The sequence below is a fragment of the Canis lupus genome, chromosome 1 (genome assembly GCF_011100685.1).
Source record: "Canis lupus familiaris isolate Mischka breed German Shepherd chromosome 1, alternate assembly UU_Cfam_GSD_1.0, whole genome shotgun sequence".
NCBI classification, from domain to species: Eukaryota; Metazoa; Chordata; class Mammalia; order Carnivora; family Canidae; genus Canis; species Canis lupus.
The window spans coordinates 114,203,032-114,222,526 of NC_049222.1; the positions used below are offsets into that span (position 1 = coordinate 114,203,032).

The 19,495-nt window shown below is 57.0% G+C and overlaps 2 protein-coding genes across 3 annotated transcripts; one reads left to right on the plus strand and one right to left on the minus strand.

Annotated features, from left to right (window-relative positions):
* The first annotated feature begins 551 nt into the window (after nt 1-551).
* TTC9B (tetratricopeptide repeat domain 9B) lies at nt 552-3,032 on the plus strand. Its single transcript, XM_038528884.1, has 3 exons — nt 552-1,123; nt 1,688-1,870; nt 2,820-3,032. Exons 1-3 carry the CDS (start codon nt 709-711, stop codon nt 2,927-2,929), a joined length of 708 nt encoding a protein of 235 aa, XP_038384812.1. The 5' UTR covers nt 552-708; the 3' UTR covers nt 2,930-3,032.
* On the minus strand, nt 2,312-19,402 carry MAP3K10 (mitogen-activated protein kinase kinase kinase 10). 2 transcript variants are annotated; one of them, XM_038528877.1, is made up of 10 exons: nt 18,318-19,402; nt 14,453-14,633; nt 11,163-11,311; nt 10,553-10,728; nt 9,520-9,766; nt 7,779-7,895; nt 5,792-5,963; nt 5,586-5,698; nt 4,576-5,223; nt 2,312-2,723 (listed from the first exon to the last, which is right to left on the minus strand). In XM_038528877.1, exons 1-10 carry the CDS (start codon nt 18,997-18,999, stop codon nt 2,452-2,454), a joined length of 2,757 nt encoding a protein of 918 aa, XP_038384805.1. In that variant the 5' UTR covers nt 19,000-19,402; the 3' UTR covers nt 2,312-2,451. The 2 variants fall into 2 exon arrangements, with proteins under 2 accessions (XP_038384805.1, XP_038384804.1); XM_038528876.1 differs by having other exon boundaries at nt 2,598-3,818; nt 18,318-19,401.
* Between the last annotated feature and the right edge of the window lie 93 nt (nt 19,403-19,495).

Genomic DNA, 19,495 nt, shown 5'->3' on the forward strand with positions numbered 1-19,495 from the left:
GCCTTCCCCACCGACCCCAGCCGCTTTGCCTGAGCTTCCCAGGCTGGCCCCCTCGGGGCTGTCACGGCCTGGTCACTGGTCTGTCTCCCCGCTGGACTAGGGGCTGAGGCTCTCTCAGTCCCTGCCTTTCCCGTCATCACCCCGGCCAGAGCTGGGCACAGAAAAAAAATATCAGTGAGTATTTGCTGTATAGGTAAACAGATGAGTTTCCGGTTGCTGTCATTGACTATGGTACTGAGGAGGCGAGAGTTCCAGGTAATCTGGGCGATGTGTCCAAGTACTACAACTAGTGAGTAATAGACGCAGGGAATGGAGTCTGGGCAGCCCGACCCCGTACCCCGTGTTCTTATCTAAATATATGAAACGCCCGTGGGTCTGCAAACCAGCCTTCCACGAGGTCGCTATCTTCCGGCTCTTTCCCCCAGACTTGTCTTTTCCTTCCAGAAAGCTGTGGGAGCTTTGGCATGGGGGAGGAGAGCAGGCAGGAGGGTGGGAGGTAGGGGAGTGGGAAGGAGGGCGAGCCCGGGTGGAGAGCTAGGGCCGGGGCCCATTTGGAGGATAGAACGGGAAAGTCCGGAGGGGTTTCTCTACACCCATAGGGGGCAGGCGGAGTCGGCTGCCGGAGGTGCGGGGGCGGAGAAAGGGTGGGGACCGGCCCCGCGGGGGGCGATGCGGTAGCTGCAGCGGCGGCCGCAGGAGTTTCCCACAATGCAGCGCGGCGCGCTGTCCCCGGTGCTGATGCTCAGCGCTGCCCCGGAGCCTCCGCCGCGCCCGCCTCCCGCCCTCTCCCCGCCGGGCCCGGGCCCCCGCCATGGCTCGGCCCGGCCCAGCCCTGCCCCAGAGCCGTCGGGGGGCCTGGGCGCGGCGCTCGACAGCAGCCTGCGGGCCGCCGTGGCGTTCAAGGCGGAGGGCCAGCGCTGCTACCGAGAGAAGAAGTTCCGGGAAGCCATCGGCAAGTATCATCGGGCACTGCTGCAGCTGAAGGCGGCTCAGGGGGCCCGCCCTGGAGGCCTGCCCGCCCCCGCCCCCGGGCCCGCCGGCAGCCCCGGGCCGGCCCGCCTCAGCGAGGAGCAGCGGCGCCTGGTGGAGAACACGGAGGTGGAATGTTATGACTCTCTCACCGGTATGGGGCCGTCGGGGGGCGCAGAGGGTGCATACGCGGAGGGGTGGGGGGTGATGGGCAATCATGAAGCCTTGGGCGGGGGGCTGGAGGCTTGAAGGGAGCAGACCTGGGGTCTGTGAAGGGAGACCCCAGAGCTAATCAAGGGTTGGGGGTGTAGAGGCACACAGGGCTGGGAGGGCTGGGATGCAAGAAATGGGCTTTGGGCTGTCACCTGGCAATCTCCAGGTGAGAAAAATCTTACCCTGGATTAGCGATTCAGCGCCCCATCCCTCACCTGAGATTGCCTTTAGTACTCTCCCCGGCAGAAACTTCCCAGCTAACCTCCCGGGAGCGCTTGTCTGTGTTTTCGCGCCCTCTAGCGGCGGCGCAGATGGCTCCTATCCTGATCCGTCAGAAGATTGGCGGCCCTGGGCAGTGCCCCAGCCCCGCTCAGCCCCGCTCAGCCCCGCTCAGCCACGGGCAAGGGTTGGGGGTACCTGCAGCGCTAAGGCCCGGCTCCCAGCAGTCAGGTGAGGTCTGGGGGTGGCGCCAGGCTCTGCGAGCACCGGTCCGGTGTCCCCGCAGCCTGCCTGCTGCAGTCGGAGCTGGTGAACTACGAGCGGGTGCGCGAGTATTGCCTCAAGGTCCTGGAGAAGCAGCAGGGCAACTTCAAGGCCACCTACCGCGCCGGCATTGCCTTCTACCACCTGGGCGACTATGCTCGCGCGCTGCGCTACCTGCAGGAGGCCCGCAGCCGGGAGCCCACAGGTGAGGGCCAGAGGAAGCAGGGTAAGGGGCTAGAGCAGAGGAAACCAGGAAACAAGGGAGGATCAGGGCAGAGCTGCCTCAACGGAGTGCAGTGCCTCCTCCCCAGCACCTACCTCTCCAACCACCTGCTCCTCACACGCCCACTCAGGCACTCACCCGCCATTCATTCACCCATCCCCTCACCCAAGTTCCTCTGACATTCACCCAACCACCTGCCCTCTATTTAGTCATTGACTCAACGATGCCTCCCACTCACCCCCCCCATCTCCACCCCTCCCCCATTCTCATTCATCCACTCACTAACCCATTCACCCACCCACGGCTTATTGAGCACTTCCTGGGAGGCTGACCCCAGGGTGGACAATGCTGAGAAACTTGCAGGGGCAGGGGTGGGGGGAGGCCTGTTGCTTGCCCTCTAGGACATCATAGTCTGGGTGTGTGTGTGGGGGTGCAGACACAATAGTCTTGTATTGAGAACCAATGACAAGGGAGTACAACAGGTACAGGACACAGGGCTTCGGGAGCAGAGACCACATTAGTTTTCCTGGTGAGAGGTTGAGAGGGCAGACTCCTTGCAGGTGTTACTGGAAGGTGGGCAGGAGGATGACAGAAGTCTCTGAGCAGAGGCACTCCTGGCAGAGGGCACAGCGAAAGCAAAAGTATGGAGGTGTGAAATGCCCCCATTCTGCTTGTGGTGGCTGGGACTTTGGGAAGAGCAGCTGCGCGGGGGAGCCGCTGAAGGCTGGGTACATCGAGGTGTGAGCTGAAGTGGTGCAGATGTCGCCCGCTGCCCCAGGACTCCTGGTCTGGGGGTCGGGCAGGTGGGGAAAGTCCAGGGGGTCTCGAGGAGGGCCTGGTAAGAGAGGATCAGATGAGGTCAATGGGGTGGGCCAGAGGGTGGCATTTAAATAAATAAATTTAGATAATGCCATGCCCCCCTTCCCCACAGACACCAATGTCCTCCGCTACATCCAGCTGACTCAGCTGAAGATGCACCGTTGCAGCCTCCAGCAGGAAGACAGTCGGGCCGGGGCCGGGACTCGAGATGTCGTTGGCTAAGGCCAACCTAGGGGGACTTTCCCTCCCCCTACTCCCACCTCAGCGTGTAACTTCCCCTGACTTATGTGTTTGCTGGTAAAGCCCTTGTCACTGGTGACCATAACCTCTTTGTGTGATGTTCTTGTGGGGACTACGGAGGGAACGTGTGCCTGGGCTTCACCCTCTGGATCTCAGAAACCCAGAGGTTCAGGGAGGTGGTGGAGGATGGGGGGGGCGGTCAGTGCCTTACTGGGGATGGCCCAGGATCAGGGCCCTGGGCTGGGGAAAGACACAGCCAAGAGCGGTAGGGGGCAGGGGTTACCTTTAATGCTGCATTTTGTGCCAAATCCCTATGATGCCCTGTCCCTGAGTATCCCTGCCCACCCTCCCCCCATACTGCAGGATGGGCACAGGGCCCCACCCTCTGGGGTACAAAGGAATAAATTAAGTGACCCCCTCCCCCCTTCCCCAATAAATAGTGAGTATCCTGCCCAGGGCCTCCCCCGCCTTGTGGCATGGCAGGCTGGGGCGGGGCCTGGGGCGCTACATTCATGGCTGCCCAGGCGGGCGGTGGAGGGCAGGCTTCAGCGGGAGCCATGGGTCCCGCACAGGGGCACTGTGCTGTCCTGGCTCTGCCCCTCCATGTCCATGTCAAGCAGCGTGGGCTGCATGCCGGGGGGTCCAGGGCTCTCTGGGGTGTCCGGCCTGCTGGGAGGCGAGATGCTCAGTGTCCGGCCAAAGGAGACCAGTTTCCAGGGGTCCAGGCGGGGGCGGCTGGCAGCCGGCCGGGGTCTTGGGGCGAAAGTCAGGGTGGTTGGGCGGCCAGGGAACTCGGGGGGCCGACGGTGGGTCGGGAACAAGGTCTGGGGGTCGGGCAGGCGGGGAAAGTCCAGGGGGTCTCGAGGAGGGCCTGGTAAGAGAGGATCAGATGAGGTCAATGGGGTGGGCCAGAGGGTGGCATTTAAAAGCTAGGACCTTTACATGAGAATTGGAATTTCTGACTTTTTGTGAAATATCTGCTCATCTTGTTGGGCCCACTTTTCAGCAGGGGCAGGACCTCTACCCAGGTCCCCCACCACTCCTAATCACTCACTCATCCTGGAGCGACTCCAAGCATACTCCTTATCAGCCTGTCCCCTTATCGCCCCTCTAGATAAAGCCCTCATCCCTCACAACCCTCTGAGGGACTGGGTGCATGCACACAGGCCTAAGGAGACCCCCGAGGCACAGCACTACCTCTGAATGGCAGGACGGCAGCTCACTCCACAGGCCAGAGTTAAACAAAACAATAATTGTAAGAAAAAGTAGCACAGTGCCTGGTAATAGGTAGTGAACACCTGTCCTACTGGTCTTTGTCTCTGGTAACAAATGCACAGGGAACAGCGTCTAGCACGTGAGTGTTCCCTATAGTTGTTACCGTTGCCGCCAATGTCACCCTCCTGGGCCCCGGAGGCACTGCGGTTTGCCACCTCTGCTGTATCCAGGGCTCAGTCACCTGGGGACCCACAATGCCCCGGGGAGTGAGGACTGCAGGGCCGGGGACCCTTCCTCCCCCGCTAAGCAGGAGGCCGCCCTGGAACTTAGGGGGTGGCCGCTGGGCTGGGGCCTGGTGGGGGCAGGGGGGGAGGGGGGGTTTCTGCACCCTGGGTGCGGGGCGCCTCACTCACCAGGGCGGGGAGCCGCGGGCTCGGGCGCCCCCCGCTGCCCCAGCGCCCCGTCCGACGGCGTCCGCCGGTGCCCGCGGCTCACTGCTCGCGCGGCCGTGACGTGGGTGGGTGTGAGCGACTGGCGGGGGTCTTTCTTGAAGGTCTCCAGCTCCAGGTCCACCAGGGGGTTGGTGCCGGGCGGGGAGGGCGGCGGGGAGGGCGCGGCCGGCGCGGCCTCGTCGCTGTCGGAGCGCAGCAGCGAACGCGTGGAGTTGCAGTCGGACACGGACGACAGCGACACGAGGGTGGCCGAGGGCGCCAGGCCCGGGCCGGGGGCCGCGTCGTCGCGGCGGCCGGGCGAGCGGCCGGGCGGGCTGAGGCCCCGCGGGAAGCGGCCGGCGCGGGGGAAGAGGCCGTCCAGCCAGCGCCGCTGCTCCTCGCCGTCGGCCGCCCGCGCCTCGGCCACGTCGGCGCCCAGGCCCACGGCGCCCAGCAGCGTGGCGCAGCCCAGCAGAGCCAGCTCGCAGCGCCGCCGGCCGCCGTGGCCCAGCCGGGACAGGGGCGTGGGCGCCCCCGGGGAGGGCTCGGGCGGCAGCGGCACGGTGAGGTAGGACGGGGTGGTGTAGGGGGAGGGCGGCACGCTGCCTCCGTCAGCCTCCGCGAACTCCTCTGCAACCGGGAGAGGGCCGTCACTCGCCTCCCTCGCCCCCCACCCCCATGCTCCCCTGTCCCCGGGACTTGGTGGCCAGAGGCTGCCTCGAAAGACCCTACAGGCAGTGAGGCCGCCAAGCCCCACCAAACATGGTTCTCCAATCTTTCTCCCGCAAAGCTCTTGCCCACCCCCTCTCCGGGGGTGGGGGATGACCCAACACCCAGGGGCTGCCCCCCTTTCCGGGAATGTTGCCGACGCACTGGTCTAGTGAAATTGGCTTCCTCCTCCCAACCGGGGAGGGTGGTACCTCTTGGTCTTGGGTTCGGTTTCCCCCCGATGCCCCACCCTCTCCATTTTAAAGGCACCCTCACCCTCTTACCCATCTCGTTGAGGCTGGCGAAGCCTGGGGCTATCGGTGTGTGTTTGGGGGATTTGCCCAGGTTGGGGGCGCTTGATGACCACTGTTTGCTTCCTTCCCCCAGGGCCTTCAGCCTGCAGGGGGCACCAGAGATGAGGGGTAGGCCTTCTGGCTGCCAGGGCCTGGGGTCAGGTGCAGGGCCAGGGGTGGGCTCCCAGGGCCAGTACCTCTCCTCCCCTCCAGCCCGCTCCTTTTGCAGGGTGGAGCTGGGTCCCCATGTGCGGCCCTTCTTCTTGCCTCCAACCAGTTCTTCCTTCTTTGGGGGCCCGCTGCGGCCCCATGTCCCACTGCCGCCACTGCTGCTGCCACTGCTGCTGCCACCACCATCCACAGGAGTCACTGGGCCAAGAGAAGCCACTTGGTTACTGGCTCTTGGGCAGTCTGTCCCTGCCGGGCTCTCTACCTCACTCTTAGATCCACCCTCCACCAGCTAGTCCAAGGGACCCTGGACTCTACTTCCAACATGACCCTTCCCTGCAGTAAGTCCTCCCATAGCTCCCCACTGCTGTCAGGACAAAGTCCCAGCTCCTCAGCCTGGCATTCGAGGCTCTTCATGTGCTTCCCTGCCTGCCCTCAGCCTCAGTTCCCGTCACTCCTCACCCAAGCCCTTCAACTGTCTATTCAGTCCCATGTGTCTGCTGAGTACCTGCTCTCTGCAAGCCCTGTGGGACATGCTGAGGAGACAGCAGTGGGTAAAGCCAATAGAACCCCCTGCCCTCAGGAGTTTACATTTTAGGTGTGAAGACAGATGACCCGCAAGAATCCTATGAGATGAATAATTTGTGTAGGGATTAGAAGGTGAAAGGTGCTATAGGGAAGATAGAGCAGGAAAGGAGGTTGAGAGTTTGGGAAGGCCTCACGTTTGACAATAATGTGAAGGAGGGGAGGTGGGAAGTCAAGTGGATCCAAGAGAGAAGAGCATTTCAGGCAGAGGGAATAGCATATGCCAAGGCCCTGTGGTGGGCCATGCCTGAACTGTTCAGAGCAGCCAGGGGGCCAGTAGGGCTGGTGTGGAGGCAGGGAGGAAAGGAGGAGAGCAAGGAGATGGAGTCCGGGTGGGCAGGCACAGGGCACTGAGTGCCTTGGTTGGGAGCCCATGTCTATCAGTTCCTATGAGAGTATCTTCACTCCTCCATGCCTTTGCATAGGCTGTTCCCTTCGCCCTGCCTGGTACTCTGTTCCCTTCAGTCCCTTTTCTGGCCTGCTTGGCTGCTTGCGCTTCAAGCCTCAAGCTTTGGCAGTTTGTTCCCTGGAGAGTCTGCTGCTCTATCTTCCAGGCTTTGAATGTAGCCTGACACTAGTATGGCCTACCACTGTATGGAGACTGTCTGGGGGTCCCCAGGAGAATGACTTCTGGGGCTGGTACAAACAGGTGCCCTAACAGAGACATGAGGGGGTGGGGCATGGGGTGAAGCCAGGGGTGAGGGGGGCAGAGGAGCTTAGGGACTCGGTCTTGGATCCCGCTCGTCCACAGACCACGCTGGCTACACCTCTGCACGTAGCCCCAAAAGTAGCCATCTCCCGACTACGGCCCCACTCGGGTCCAGCCTCCATTGTCACCCCCACCTTCAGCCATCATTCCTGCCTCCTACAATCCATACTCCTCCCAGCAGCCAGAAGGACAAGGCAAGTCTGACCACATTCCTGCCTGGCTCACAGCCTTCTGGGGCTCATAGCCCCTTTCACATTTAGAGTCAAATCCAATTCCTTATCCTGGCTCTCAAGGCCCAGCAAGATCTGGCCCTCATGGAACCCTTGCTCCACACCTTGCTCCCTCCCATTCATTCCATTCAAGTTGGCCGCCAGGCCGGACACACGGGCCTTGGCCCTTGCTGTTCTCTCTGGCAGGGCCATACTTCCCTCAGGTGTTGGCCCTCCTCACCCCTCTTCACCACGCTGGCCCCTGCTCAAACCCCAGCTCCCCACACAGGCCTTCCTGATGTAAAAGCAATTTTGCTCTTTTATTCCCTTCCCTGTTTTCCTTTATAGTGCTTATCACTATAGGAAATTGTCCTGCTTACTGACTTGTTTGCATGTTTATTGCGTTTCCCCTGTGAATCAGGGAGGGGACCCTGCTGTTCTGGCTCAGTGCACGGCATGTGCCCAGGGAAGGTGGTTGACAACTGACCGCTCAGGGCCTGGGGAGGTACTCACGGCGAATGGCCCTCAGCCGGGGGATGATGCTGGGGCTCGCGGGGGGGCTGGCCCCGTCGGATCCTTTCCGCTTGTCCAGGGTTGGAGAGGCCTGGACTGTGATCTTATGCTCGAAGCCTGTGAAAAGGAAGAAACTTCCCTGAGCAAATAAATGTCTCTGAGGGTAACCAAAGAGAAGTTCCTGTTGTAGGAGGCTAGAAGGAATGCTAGGATGGGCCTCGCCATGGTTCTGCATTCCTTAACACAGCGGTTCTCAAACTCTTCACCTGGAGACCTCTGGGGCAGAGGCGGGAGCAGGGGAAGTGCTCACTCTTTGGCCTTCTGAATTGGCCACTCCAGAGTGAAGCACAGCCATCTAACTGTGACGAGCCCTCCAGAGACCTTTGGCATATGCCCAGGTTGAGAGGAAAGATCCTAATTGGGTCCCTAGATAACTAAGGATTGACTACAGATCTAGACCTAAGTGTCCAACGTGGTGACCATTAGCCACCTGTGGCCACTGAGCACTTGCCATGCGGCACTATAGCTGAGGCACTGGGGAGTTTAAACATTATCTGTGTGGTTGCAATGAATCAAAATTTAAACGTAAAAACAGATACTCAGTTTGGTTATTGAAAACATTTACATTTAGAACGACTTGGGTATGTGAATCTTTCTCTTTTTTGGTGAATCTAACTTTCTCAACAGTACATCTCATGAAATCCAAAAGCAGGTCAAGTATTTTTGACAAAAACTTAGTGGTTGGACTGTGATGTGCTGTAACTGTACCATGTACACTGGGTTTCAAAGATTGAGTGTGAAAAAAGTGAAAATCCCTCACTAACCATTTTTTCTTGTTTTGATTATGTGTGACACCATAACATTTTGGATATACTGGGCTAAATAAAATATGCTGTTAAAATCAATTTCACCTGTTTCTTTCTCATTTTTAAGGTGGCTACGAGGAGATTTAAAAATTAGCCGTGTGGCTTGCATTAGATTTCTGCTGGCCAGTGCTGTTCTGGGCGTTGTGCTATGGCTTGTAATGTCACACAGAGAGAGTCCGAGCAGACATTATGTGCCTTATGGCAGGTGAGCACTGTAACAGCGCCTAGGAAGCCGGCTATGGGAAAACCAGAGACCAAACCTGAACCTGAATCTGACATCTACCTAGCCCTGACATCTACCTAGCGGGTTGACCCACGTGAAGCTTGTTTCTGTAGGTCAGAAAGGGCTGAACATTAGCAATTTCACATGGCTTAACTTTCCAATTTATAGGAAATTCAGAGGGATGGAGGGGCGATGCCAGGGGGATGTGAGCAGCAACATCCACTCCTGTTGCGGGAGATGCCGCAGAATAAATGATGTAATTCCTCAACAAATTATTGGCAAGGAGGGAAAGCAGCAGGCTAAAAGATAAGAAAATAGGTAAAAGAAGAAGCAATAAAGTAGAAAGGTGAATGCCCTGAAAGTCAAAAATAGAGGTTACTCTTGCCATTGTGGGCTGAGTGTGTGGCAGGGGGTTGTGTCTAGAGGGACTGTGAGGAGGGCATTTGGGGTGGCTGTAGGATCTCTATGCTTTCATGGGGGTGATTATACAAACTCATTAGGCTGTATTGCTTTCTGGTCCTTTTACACATGTGTGATATATGTAGCAAGAAAAAAAGTTTAAAAACTGAAAGAGGTAAAGCCTGTGTTAGGACTGCTCCCAGCAGCCTCTGGGGTGGGGGGCGGTGCGGTGCTCCAGGGATGTGGGCGGTACCGGAGGGGAGGCTGATGTGGCTGCCACCTTCCCGCAGCTTGAGCAGGCGGCTACGCTTGAAGTTGCCCTTGCGTTTGCGGACCCTGGGCTTCTCCTGGCTCATCTGGCACATGAGCAGGTGCAGCTCCCGCTCCACGATGTCCATCTCGCGCTCCGCCAGCTCCTGCTCCCGCCGCCGCAGCTGCTCCTCCTGGAAGCGCTGCTCCTGGGCGGCCCGCAACAGCTCCTCCTCCCGGCTCCGGAGCTCCTGGGGAGGAGATGGGCGGCTGGGTGCGAGGGCCAGAACCCCGGGGGGTGGATCCGGTGGAGGCACAGCACAAGCGCAGCCCGAGATGGGGCAAACTGGGGTCACAGTCTGACTCCCTCCTTACCAGCCAAGCTGGGTGCCAGGACAGGGGGCTGTTTTGTTTTAGCACAAAGGGGTGGCTTTATTTTTCCCCTCTGATTTTTAATTTTTTTTTGGCTCTCCAATTTAGAAAACGTCAAGCATCCACAAAAGCAGAGACAGAACAGTGCACCCAGTGCACTCATCATCGAACTTCAACTATTTACACATTGCAGATCTTTTTTCCTGCAACTTCTCTCCTCCCTCCCTACCACTTTTGCTGTTACATTTTAAAACCACTCCCAGCCTCAGGTTCACTGGTAAGAACCTCAGTGCAGGGTACCTTTTCTTTTGCATCCAGCAACATGCTGGCTTTTCTTAAAATGCAAAAAAGCCCCCGCCCCCACCCTGCAGGAACCCAAAGACTAAAGCTCAGGCGAAGGGACTCTGCCCCAGGGAAGGCGAAAGCACATCAAAAAGCAGGATCTCTAAAATCTCTTAAAAAGGGCCTGCCTTAGTCCCAGGGCGTGATCCTGGGGTTCCAGAATCGAGTCCCACATCAGACTCCCTGCATGGAGCCTGCTTCTCCCTCTGCCTGTGTCTCTGCCTCTCTCTCAATCTCTCTCTCCCTGTCTCTCATGAATAAATAAATAAAATATTAAAAAAAAAAAAAAAGCAAGCAGGATCTCGCTTCATGCTGGCCTTCACCTTCTCTTTGGTCCGGAGGTCATCGAACATGTGCTGAATCTCCAGCTTCCAGTCTTCCTGCAGCGAATGGAAGGACTCCAGGGGCATCTGGAACAGGGCTGACTGTTCGATGACTTCAAGCTGCTTCAAGATGCTGCCGAAATCTGGCCGCCCATGGGGGTCTGGGTCCCAGCATTCTGGGGATGGGGGTGGGGGTGGGAGGACAGCAGTGGAAGTGGAGAAGTCAGGGGCCATGCTCTGTGAAAGGCAGGATTTCAGGGGACTGTGGACAAACAACTTCCATGGAGCTGAGGGGAAGGGATTCGAAACCAAATCCCTGGCAACATTTCACTCAGTGAAACTCTGGGAGACCAACCTGGGGAACTGCTCCCTCATTTGTGGCAGAATCAAGAATCAGGGAGGAATCCTGGGGTCAGTGAAGGCTAGCAGGTTGCCCCCAAGAGCTGTGGGCCAGAACAGAAGTTTGGGGGCCATGGAACCAGTTGTAGAGGGGTGGACTGTGGTCTGATGGTTGCCGACCCTCACTCCGGGACCCACTGGGATGGATGAGGTCTGGCCCGAGGGCCCCTGCCACCCGAGCAGAGCCTATCTCCACGGGGCCCTGGCTCACCCTCCAGTAGGCGGGCAAAGGGCTCGGGGCACGTAGAGGGGATGGGCAGCGTCAGCTTGTTCATAGCCACGCCGTATGCCACGGCCAAGGCGTCGATTTCACGGTAGGGGACCTCACCCGTCAGCAGCTCCCAGAGCAGCACCCCGAAGCTGCGGGTGGGGAAGAGGGAGGGGTGATGCTGCAGCCCACCCCAATCCTCACCTACACCCCAGCCCTGCCTCCGGTCCCATGGTGGGCCTCCCTCACCCCAACATCCTGCCCTGGCCAATGAACGTGATAGATAAGACATCTGCTGGCCTGATCTCACACAAATGTTGTGGGGCTGGTTTTCTCTCTCTGACGTCTTGCCTTTGCTCTCTTCTCTCACCCCTGCCTGAAAACCCTAGGTGTGTCCCCTGCTCCCGTGGGGCAAAGCCACTTTCCTTAGCCCTGACTTCCGATGACCCTGCCTCTAAGTGCTCTCGCCACCCCCTTACCAAGCCCGGCTTCAGCTTGGAGCCACACTGAACAAGTTAAACTAGCCCTGTTCTTCCTAACCTCTAGCTTTACACATGCTCTTCCCTCTGTCAAGAACATTCTTCCCTGTTCGTAACTGTCCTTTAAGTCAGAATTCAGGTGCCCTCTCTGCCAGGAAGCTTTCCTTGACTCCATAGCCTCCAAAGCTAAGTTAGAGGCCCCTCCTCTGTGTTCCCCGAATCCCCGAATCCTCGAATCCTCAGCACTTACCTCTAAAACCAAGTTAACACTATTTAACATTTATAAAGCACTTACTCCAGGCCAGCACTGTGCTAGGCGCTCTCAGTAATCCTCACAACAGCCCTGCAAGGCAGAAGGCATTGGTATGACCCCCGTTTTATCCGGTGAGCAGGTGCAGGCTCAGAGAGGTTAAGTTGTCTACCTGAAGGTCACACAGCTAGTTAGTGGACAGGCCTCAGTCCACACTTGGACTCAGGCCTGCTTGACACCCATGGCAGTGTCCTTCCTGGATACACAAAACCTGGGTGTGCACCACTCTGTTACAGTCACCTGCGGGTCCATCTTCTCCAGTGAACTGAACTCCTTCGGGAGCCTAACGACCATTTTGTGCAGTGCCCGGCATGCAGCAGGTCCCTGGGCGCCCCCACATCTGCACGTGCACCCATTTGACATATACTTAGAAACATCTGCTGTGTGCCGGGCATCGTTCTGGGCACTAGAACAAGATGGACACAACCCCTGCTCTCCTACAGCTGGTGGCCTCCCTTCTCAGGGCCAGCACTGGAGAATCTGAGCCGGGCAGCACATGCTGTCTGGAGTAATTTCCCATCTTCCTTTGCAGCTAAGGAAGCCCATATGGCGATCGTTTCGGCCAGTGGGATGGAGGAGGATGTGCAATCTGCAGCTAACTTCCAGAAAGTTAGCGCCTGCCTTCGGCCCAGGGTGTGATCCTTAGAGAGAAGGGGTGTCTTTTCCTTTTTTTTCCTTCCTAACTGGTTGTGATGTGAACATAAAAGCTGGAGCTCAAGGGGCGCCTAGGGGGCTCAGTCAGTTAAGCGCCTGCTTTCAGCTTGGTCATGATCCCTGGGTCCTGGAATTGAGCCTGGCATCAGGTTCCCTGCTCAGTGGAGAGCCTGCTTTTCTTTCTCCCTCTCCCTCTGCTGCTCCCCCCGCTTGTGTGCTCTTTCTCTGTCAAATAAATAAGTAAAATATTTTTTTAAAAAGCTGGAGCTCAAGCAGCCATGTGGAATGATGAAGTGAACTAGGGAATGGAGGCCACACAAGGTGGAGGGAAATGATAGTGGCTTTCACTTGGACATGGCGTGAACCACTCCCCATCGCACCCCCCCCATTATGGAGACCTCTGGGGATGTTGAGATTGTCACAATGACTGGGGAGTGCTATGATGTTTGGTGGTTGGGGACCATGGTGCCCTGAGAAGTACAGGGCAGTACCACACATCTTGGCTGATGTCAAGGACACCACCGTCGAGGAATCCTGACATAGGAACCTGAATTCCTGTCACTGTGGCCATCACAGTAGTCCTCGGCTTTACATGAGAGCAGAAACTTTAGTTTGTTTTCATTTGGGGTTTTCTGCTCCTTGCCACTGAGCTATGGCTCTGTTAAATGTTTGGTGCCACAAATGAATGCCTGATGTACAGCCAGTCAGAACTTTCCCCCAAGGGCTGTGCTGCTCTAATGGAGACTTCCTGTCTGAGCTGTCTGCCCCAAAGCCATGACTGCTGCTTGGTCCATCTGGAGCTTCAGCTGGGGCCTGACCTGGGTTTGGCTCTCTCCCAGTAGGAGGTGGGGGTTGAAGTTTCTGCGGCCACCATCAAGCCTCACTAGTGATGGCAACGGCCTCCTCACTGGCTTCCCACCCCCACTCCTGTCCCCTACAATCCATTCTCCATCCTACAGCCGGGGGAGCCTTGCAACGCTCAACCAGATCATGCCAGTAGTAAGTGCGGCTAATGGGTTTCCACTGCACTTAGAATAAAGCGTGGGATCCGGTCCCTCATCCGGCTCTCTCTTCTGTCATTTCCTACCACCTTTCTCCTTGGCCTGCTCTGCTCCAGCCACATGGGCCTTGGAGTTGTATCTGGAACGGACCAAACTCATTCTCACATTGGTGCCTCCTTTGTGGGCACTATCCCCTCTGCGTGGGAAGTTCTCCCCGCAAACTTTGCACGGCGGGCTCCTTCCTGTCAGCCAAAACTTAGCTCAAGTATCACTTCCCAGAAAGGCCTTCCTTAAAGTCATCCTCCTGCCCTCAGGGGATTAGCTCACTATCTTTTGAAAATTGTTCTATGACTTTTTAACTTAAACCCAGCTATTTTCCCAGCTTTCCACTGTTTGCTGATTTACTATCCCTGTGGGCAGGAAACGTGTTTACTTTTATTTCCTGCTGTATCCCTAGCACCCAGTGCAGACGGACGGATGGACAGATGGCCGGATGGATGGATGGACAGATGGATGGATGGACAGATAGATGACCGAATGGCTGCCTCCAAACGCCTCAGTTTCCTGCTGACAAGTGGGGCGGTGTGCTGGGTGGTGTCTGAGGGCCCTGGTGCTGACACTCTATCTCTACATCTTTGGAATTTTCCATTCAGATCCAAGTCCTTCTCAGCTGCCACTTTAGCAAGCAGAGCAGACACCTGCTTTGGTGCTTTGATAGCCTGACCTTGCCAGTGAGCCCCTTTGCCAGGCCCGGATCCTAGCTTTAGTGGGAGGCCATCCCTTCTACTCTGACCCCCTCCTTCGCCCCTCCCCCACGTCCAGGACTCCCCAATCTCCCCCCATCAGCACCTCCAGACGTCACTGCTTTTGGAGAAGAGGGAGAGACGGATAACCTCTGGAGCCATCCAGGCATAAGTCCCCGCAGCGCTCATTTTGGTGGTCTTGTGCCACTCACGGGCGAGGCCGAAGTCTGTGATCTTGAGCACCGTGTCTGCGAGGTTGTGGTTCTCGATGGCCTCCAGAATAAGGACTGTGGGGAGGAAGAAAGGTGGGTTACCTCAGACCTTCCACGCTGCAGACCCAAGTGTCCTGGCCCCTGGCTCAGCTGGAACCTACTTATTTTCTTCCCCACCTCTAGGTGTCCCCCTCTGCAGCAGCTCCTTTCCTTGTCTGATACACTAGGAATCCTTCCGTGTGGTCTAATCCCTGCCTTGCCCCTGACCACCCCCCTCCCCAGGAAGGGGGAGGGGCCTCCCCTCCGTTTGCTACCCTCATGACTCCAACCTGGGCTCTGGGGAACTCACTGAAAGGTTGGCAGCCAAAGCCTTGGTTCTCCTAGAGGCTTGATTTCCCAGCCACCCCAGCAGTGGGGACTACTGACCACGAGCACAAGGTATGAATATGGCTCTCCTTTGTCCTTGTCACCCCGTGGCAAACTGCATTTGGGGCCCCAGTTCTATTCCTTTCTGTATCATCACACTCTTTGCCACTTGACTTTGCACTTCTTTCCTCGAAAGAGACAGAGCGTATTTCCCCCTCCTTTACTTAGGGTTGGCCATATGACTTGCTTTGGTCAACAGACAACAGAATGAGGCAGAAGGGACAGAAGGCCAGCTCCAAGCCAAGGCCTTAAGAGGCCTCACATGTCTACCTGCTCTCTTGTGTTTCTGCCACCACCAGGAGACCATACTCGAGCTAGCCTGCTGGTCCAAGGTAGAGGGGAGATACTTGGGAGTAAAGCCTTTCTGGCTGGACCCAGCCTAAAACAGCTTACCCTCCAGTATGTGTGTGAGCCATAATCAATGACATCAAGTTTTAAGACACTGCATTTTAGGGGTGGCTTGTTCCACAGCATTACTGTGACAAATCTGACAGATATATCACCCAAGCATATTGTGCTCCCAACTTGCTGTCTGGGATTATTACTAACAACAGTTATAATCATGGCTGGTGTTTATCAGCAACCTGTTAAATGGCAAGCATCGTGCTCAGCCCTTCACATGAATTAACTAGAAAGCAGCCTATTTTATCAACGGACAAACTGAGGCTCAGAGAGAAGTCCCTTGGTCAAGATCCTGCAGCTAGAAAACTGTGGGGCAAAGACCTGATCTAGATCCATCATGAGAGCCCAATGTCTTAACTGCTGATATTCTATCAGCTTCTATCAGAGGCTCCAAGGTGTACAGTGTCCTGCCTTGGTTTGAATCCCAGCTCTGCCACTTACTTATTAACTGAATAGCCTCGTTAATGTATTCTTCTTATCACTAAGATTTCTCCTCTGTTAAATGGAGATGATAGTATTATTTACCTTAGAGGACTGTAGGAAGGATTTATGGCCAGAAGCAACAGTACGTCCTTACAAAATGTTAGCTATTATTATTGGTGTATAATGTTGCCATAACTGGCACTTACTTCGCCACCTGGATCTTTGACCATTCCTTCTGCTGCTTCTCCAGTCATAACAGTGAGGTGATGCTACTATCATCACAGCCCAGAGGCCTTCCCTGACTCTCTAGCATGTGACTCCATGCCTCCCTTCTTGGGTCCCCACCTCTCCTGTTTGTGGGGTACCCCAAATCCTCATCATGGCCCCTAGGGTCACCATGATCTGGGCCCTGCCTATGTTTCTGACCTCATCTCCTACTGCTGCCTCATTCCTCCTCTTACAACCCCTCTGGTCTCCTCGCTTTTTCTTCAACAAGGCCTGCTCATTCCTACCTCAGGACCTTCACCCTGTCCAAACCTTTGTAAGGCCGGGTCCTCTTTGTTCAAGTCTCTGCTCCAGTATTGCCTCCCCTGACCATCTGATTGAAAAAGCTCCTTCCACCTCATCTTTGATCTATTTTGTTCCCTTCAGAGCCCCCAATACTCTCTGGAAACTCTGTCATCTATCTACCTACCTATCTAAATATCAATCATCTACTTTCGTTTACTAGACTGTAATTTCCATATGGGGAGATCTTGCCTGGTTCACTTCTGTAATCCCAGAGCTTGAGACAAGGCCTTAGTTACTTAATTCTGCTTAAGAAATATTGGTTGAATGAGCCAGTGTATGAGTGACACCAGGTGAGGGGCTCCTTAGAGAAAGATGGAGGAAGCTGTGCTGCGGGGGCCCTGTGACCTGTCCCAGGCATAGGGTTGCCCCATTGACTGAACAGGAAGTTCTGGCCTAAAAGCCCCAACCACCCTGTGTCCAGGTGGCACTGGCTGCAGGAAAACCTAGGGGCATGGTGTGTAACGCTTTTTACCCCACCTTCAGGCTGTGAATCAGCAGGGGTGAGAAAGGGCCAGGAAGGCACCTCAGCCCTCAAAGGAGCATGCTGCCTGTCCTGCCTCCATTTGCCCAGCATTTCAGAGCACGAGGGAAGGCAGGAACCATCTGTGCCTCTTGCTCAATTCCAGCCCTGGCACAGCGCTTGGCACACCTTGAGCACATGGCAGATCTGTTAGTGTACAAATGCAAGGCCTGGAAGGTAAGGAAGGCTCACCTGTCTGCTCCAGGGGCTTGTAGTTGGTGGCGGTGGTGGGAGCAGAGCAACAAAACTGCAAAGATAGCGGGATGGATTCCAACAAATGTCAAGATGCAGAATTGACAGGAATCAGAAATAGATGAGAGGTGAGAGACCAAATGTGAGGGCAAAGGGGAAATCCTTAAATTTCAGGTGAGGGCAAGTGCTGGTCCCATTCACTGTTGATCTCTCTCCTTACCATATGACTTGCTCCAGGAAACACCAAATAATAAAAGAAAGAATGAATACATAAATGTAAAAATGAAAGGGAGTGAGGTGGGGAGAGCCAGGATTTTTCCCTTGTATATTATATAGTTAGGACCTGGGACAGAGTGTGGCACACAACAGGCGCTAGGGAAATACGTGGGGGAAAGAATGAAATCTTTAATTTGTGAGTACCGTAAGGGCAAATAAGTGCTCAATTAATATATGCTAACATCATGAGAAGCTCCTTGATCTAGATGTGGGTCCTGGGGGACCCTTTCCCTTCTACCTGGCCCCAGTTCCCAGTCAACCAGCCAACCAACTTTTGAGAGCCTGTGGTAAGCCAGGCAGCCTGGAAGATTTTTACGTAAAGCAAGTCCCTTTTGCTCCTCTCTCACCTCCACTTTGCCTCAGCTAGCAGGAGGAGAGGCCTGGGAGGACTCCAAGAAGTGGTTCTCAAGTGGGGGCGGCTTTACCCCCTCTACCCAGAGGACATTTGGCAATGTCTGGAGACAAGTTTCGGTTATAATTGGGGATGGAGGTGGGAGATGCTAATCGCATCTGGTCGGTAGAAGCCACACAGGACAGCCTCCTCCTACGATCATCCGGACCCAAATGTAAATAGTGCCAAGGCTGAGAAATCCTGCTCCAGGCTAGGTTCTTTCTGACTCTGCCTGGTGGACGCTGGCATCAGGGACTGATGAAGGCAGGCACTGCATCTGTGCTGTTCATGCTAGGAGTGCAGAGCCTGTCACAGTGTTATGGGTACATATTTATTGAGCTAGTATGACTCTGTAGTCTGGGGGATAGGTGGTCCCTCAACGTTTCTGAGCCTCCTTTTCCTCCCTTAATGGGCAAGGCTGCCTCACTTGGCCTGAAGGCATACTGCTGCCCCTTCTTGCCCTAGACAGAGTCTTCTGGTGTCCCCATTTCCCGCCACCTATGCCTGACCTCACAAGATTCTGTGGAAGCAAATTTTTTGGGGGGAGGACACCACTTACTGTTGATGGACTTGAGGTCCCGGTGGATGATGGGCACGGGGGCATCATTGTGTAGGTAGTTCATGCCCCGGGCCACCTGCACAGCCCAGTTGACCAGCACATGAGGGGGCACCCGGCGGCCTGCCAGCACCCTGCTCAGTGCGCCCCCCCTGGCATACTCCATCACCAGGCAGAGGTGTGGGGGGCTGAGGCAGGCGCCTCTGAGGGCAATGATGTTGGGGTGCTTCAGGGCTCCGAAGAGCCGGGCCTCCTGGCGCACCTGCTCTGCTGTCACTGCCGGGTCCCGCTCAGGGTCCAGCCGGGCGGCCTTGACAGCCACCTCCTCGCCGCGCCATAGGGCCCGGTAGACCTTGCCAAAGCCCCCTACACCGATGATCTCCTCTAGCTGCAGCTCGTGGAAGGGGATCTCCTGGGGCAGCTGGAGGCCCGCGGGCGCGGCGGGAGCGCCGGGGGCTACGTAGTTGCTGGGGAAGACGCCCACACGGCCGCTGGGTAGCTGCCCGGTCCACCAGCCCTCGTCGCCCGACACCGCACAGTCCTGGGAAAGCACCTGGACGCGGTCGCCCCTCCGCAGGGTCAGCTCCTCATCGCCCGCCGCCTCGTAGTCGAACACCGCGGTCCAGACGGGCCCCGTGGGGGTCGTGCCCCACTCCTTGGCCGTCCCCCCCTCCTCCTCCTCCATGGGGGAGGGGCCGGGGGCTGCGGGAGGCCGCTTCACACTGGCTGCCCGCGGGATACAGAGGGCGGGCCCCGGCGGCCAGGATGGGGGGCAGTCCCTGCAGGTTCTAGGGGGCTCCTGGTGGCCATGGCTCGGGGGGCCCTCCGCAGGAGCAACAAAAAGCCTCCTTAAGAGGGCAGGGTCGTCCCCTCTGATTCAGCTGCCCGGGGGGGGCGGGGTGCGGGTAGGGCGGCGGGTTCACCTGTCCCCCCCAAACGTCAGGGCGCTAAGAGGGCCGGGCCGCGCGGCTCCCGAATTCCTGCCGGGGCCCGCCGGTGGGGGACGAGGGTGAGGGAAGCAGGCAGCCCCCTTCCCCGCGCCTCTCACCCCGCGCAGCTCCACCGGCGGCCCCCGGCTCCGCATCCCGGGCCACGACAGCCGGGCGGGGTGGGGGTGGCAGGGCCCGGGGGGCGCCCGCCCCGGAACGGGGTGGCGCGCCCCTCGGCCTCCTCACGCGCGG

Excerpts from the sequence above, each read along its gene's own strand:
- MAP3K10 (XM_038528876.1), bottom strand. The coding sequence starts at position 18,999 with ATGGAGGAGGAGGAGGGGGGGACGGCCAAGGAGTGGGGCACGACCCCC. Across the intron at positions 11,312-14,452 it reads AAAAGCAGTGACGTCTGGAG|CTTCGGGGTGCTGCTCTGGG; the intron begins GTGCTGATGGGG and ends CCCCACCCGCAG. Across the intron at positions 7,896-9,519 it reads CCACATCAGCCTCCCCTCCG|GCTTCGAGCATAAGATCACA; the intron begins GTACCGCCCACA and ends TCCTTTTCACAG.
- TTC9B (XM_038528884.1), top strand. The coding sequence starts at position 709 with ATGCAGCGCGGCGCGCTGTCCCCGGTGCTGATGCTCAGCGCTGCCCCG. Across the intron at positions 1,124-1,687 it reads ATGTTATGACTCTCTCACCG|CCTGCCTGCTGCAGTCGGAG; the intron begins GTATGGGGCCGT and ends GTGTCCCCGCAG. Across the intron at positions 1,871-2,819 it reads CCGCAGCCGGGAGCCCACAG|ACACCAATGTCCTCCGCTAC; the intron begins GTGAGGGCCAGA and ends CCTTCCCCACAG.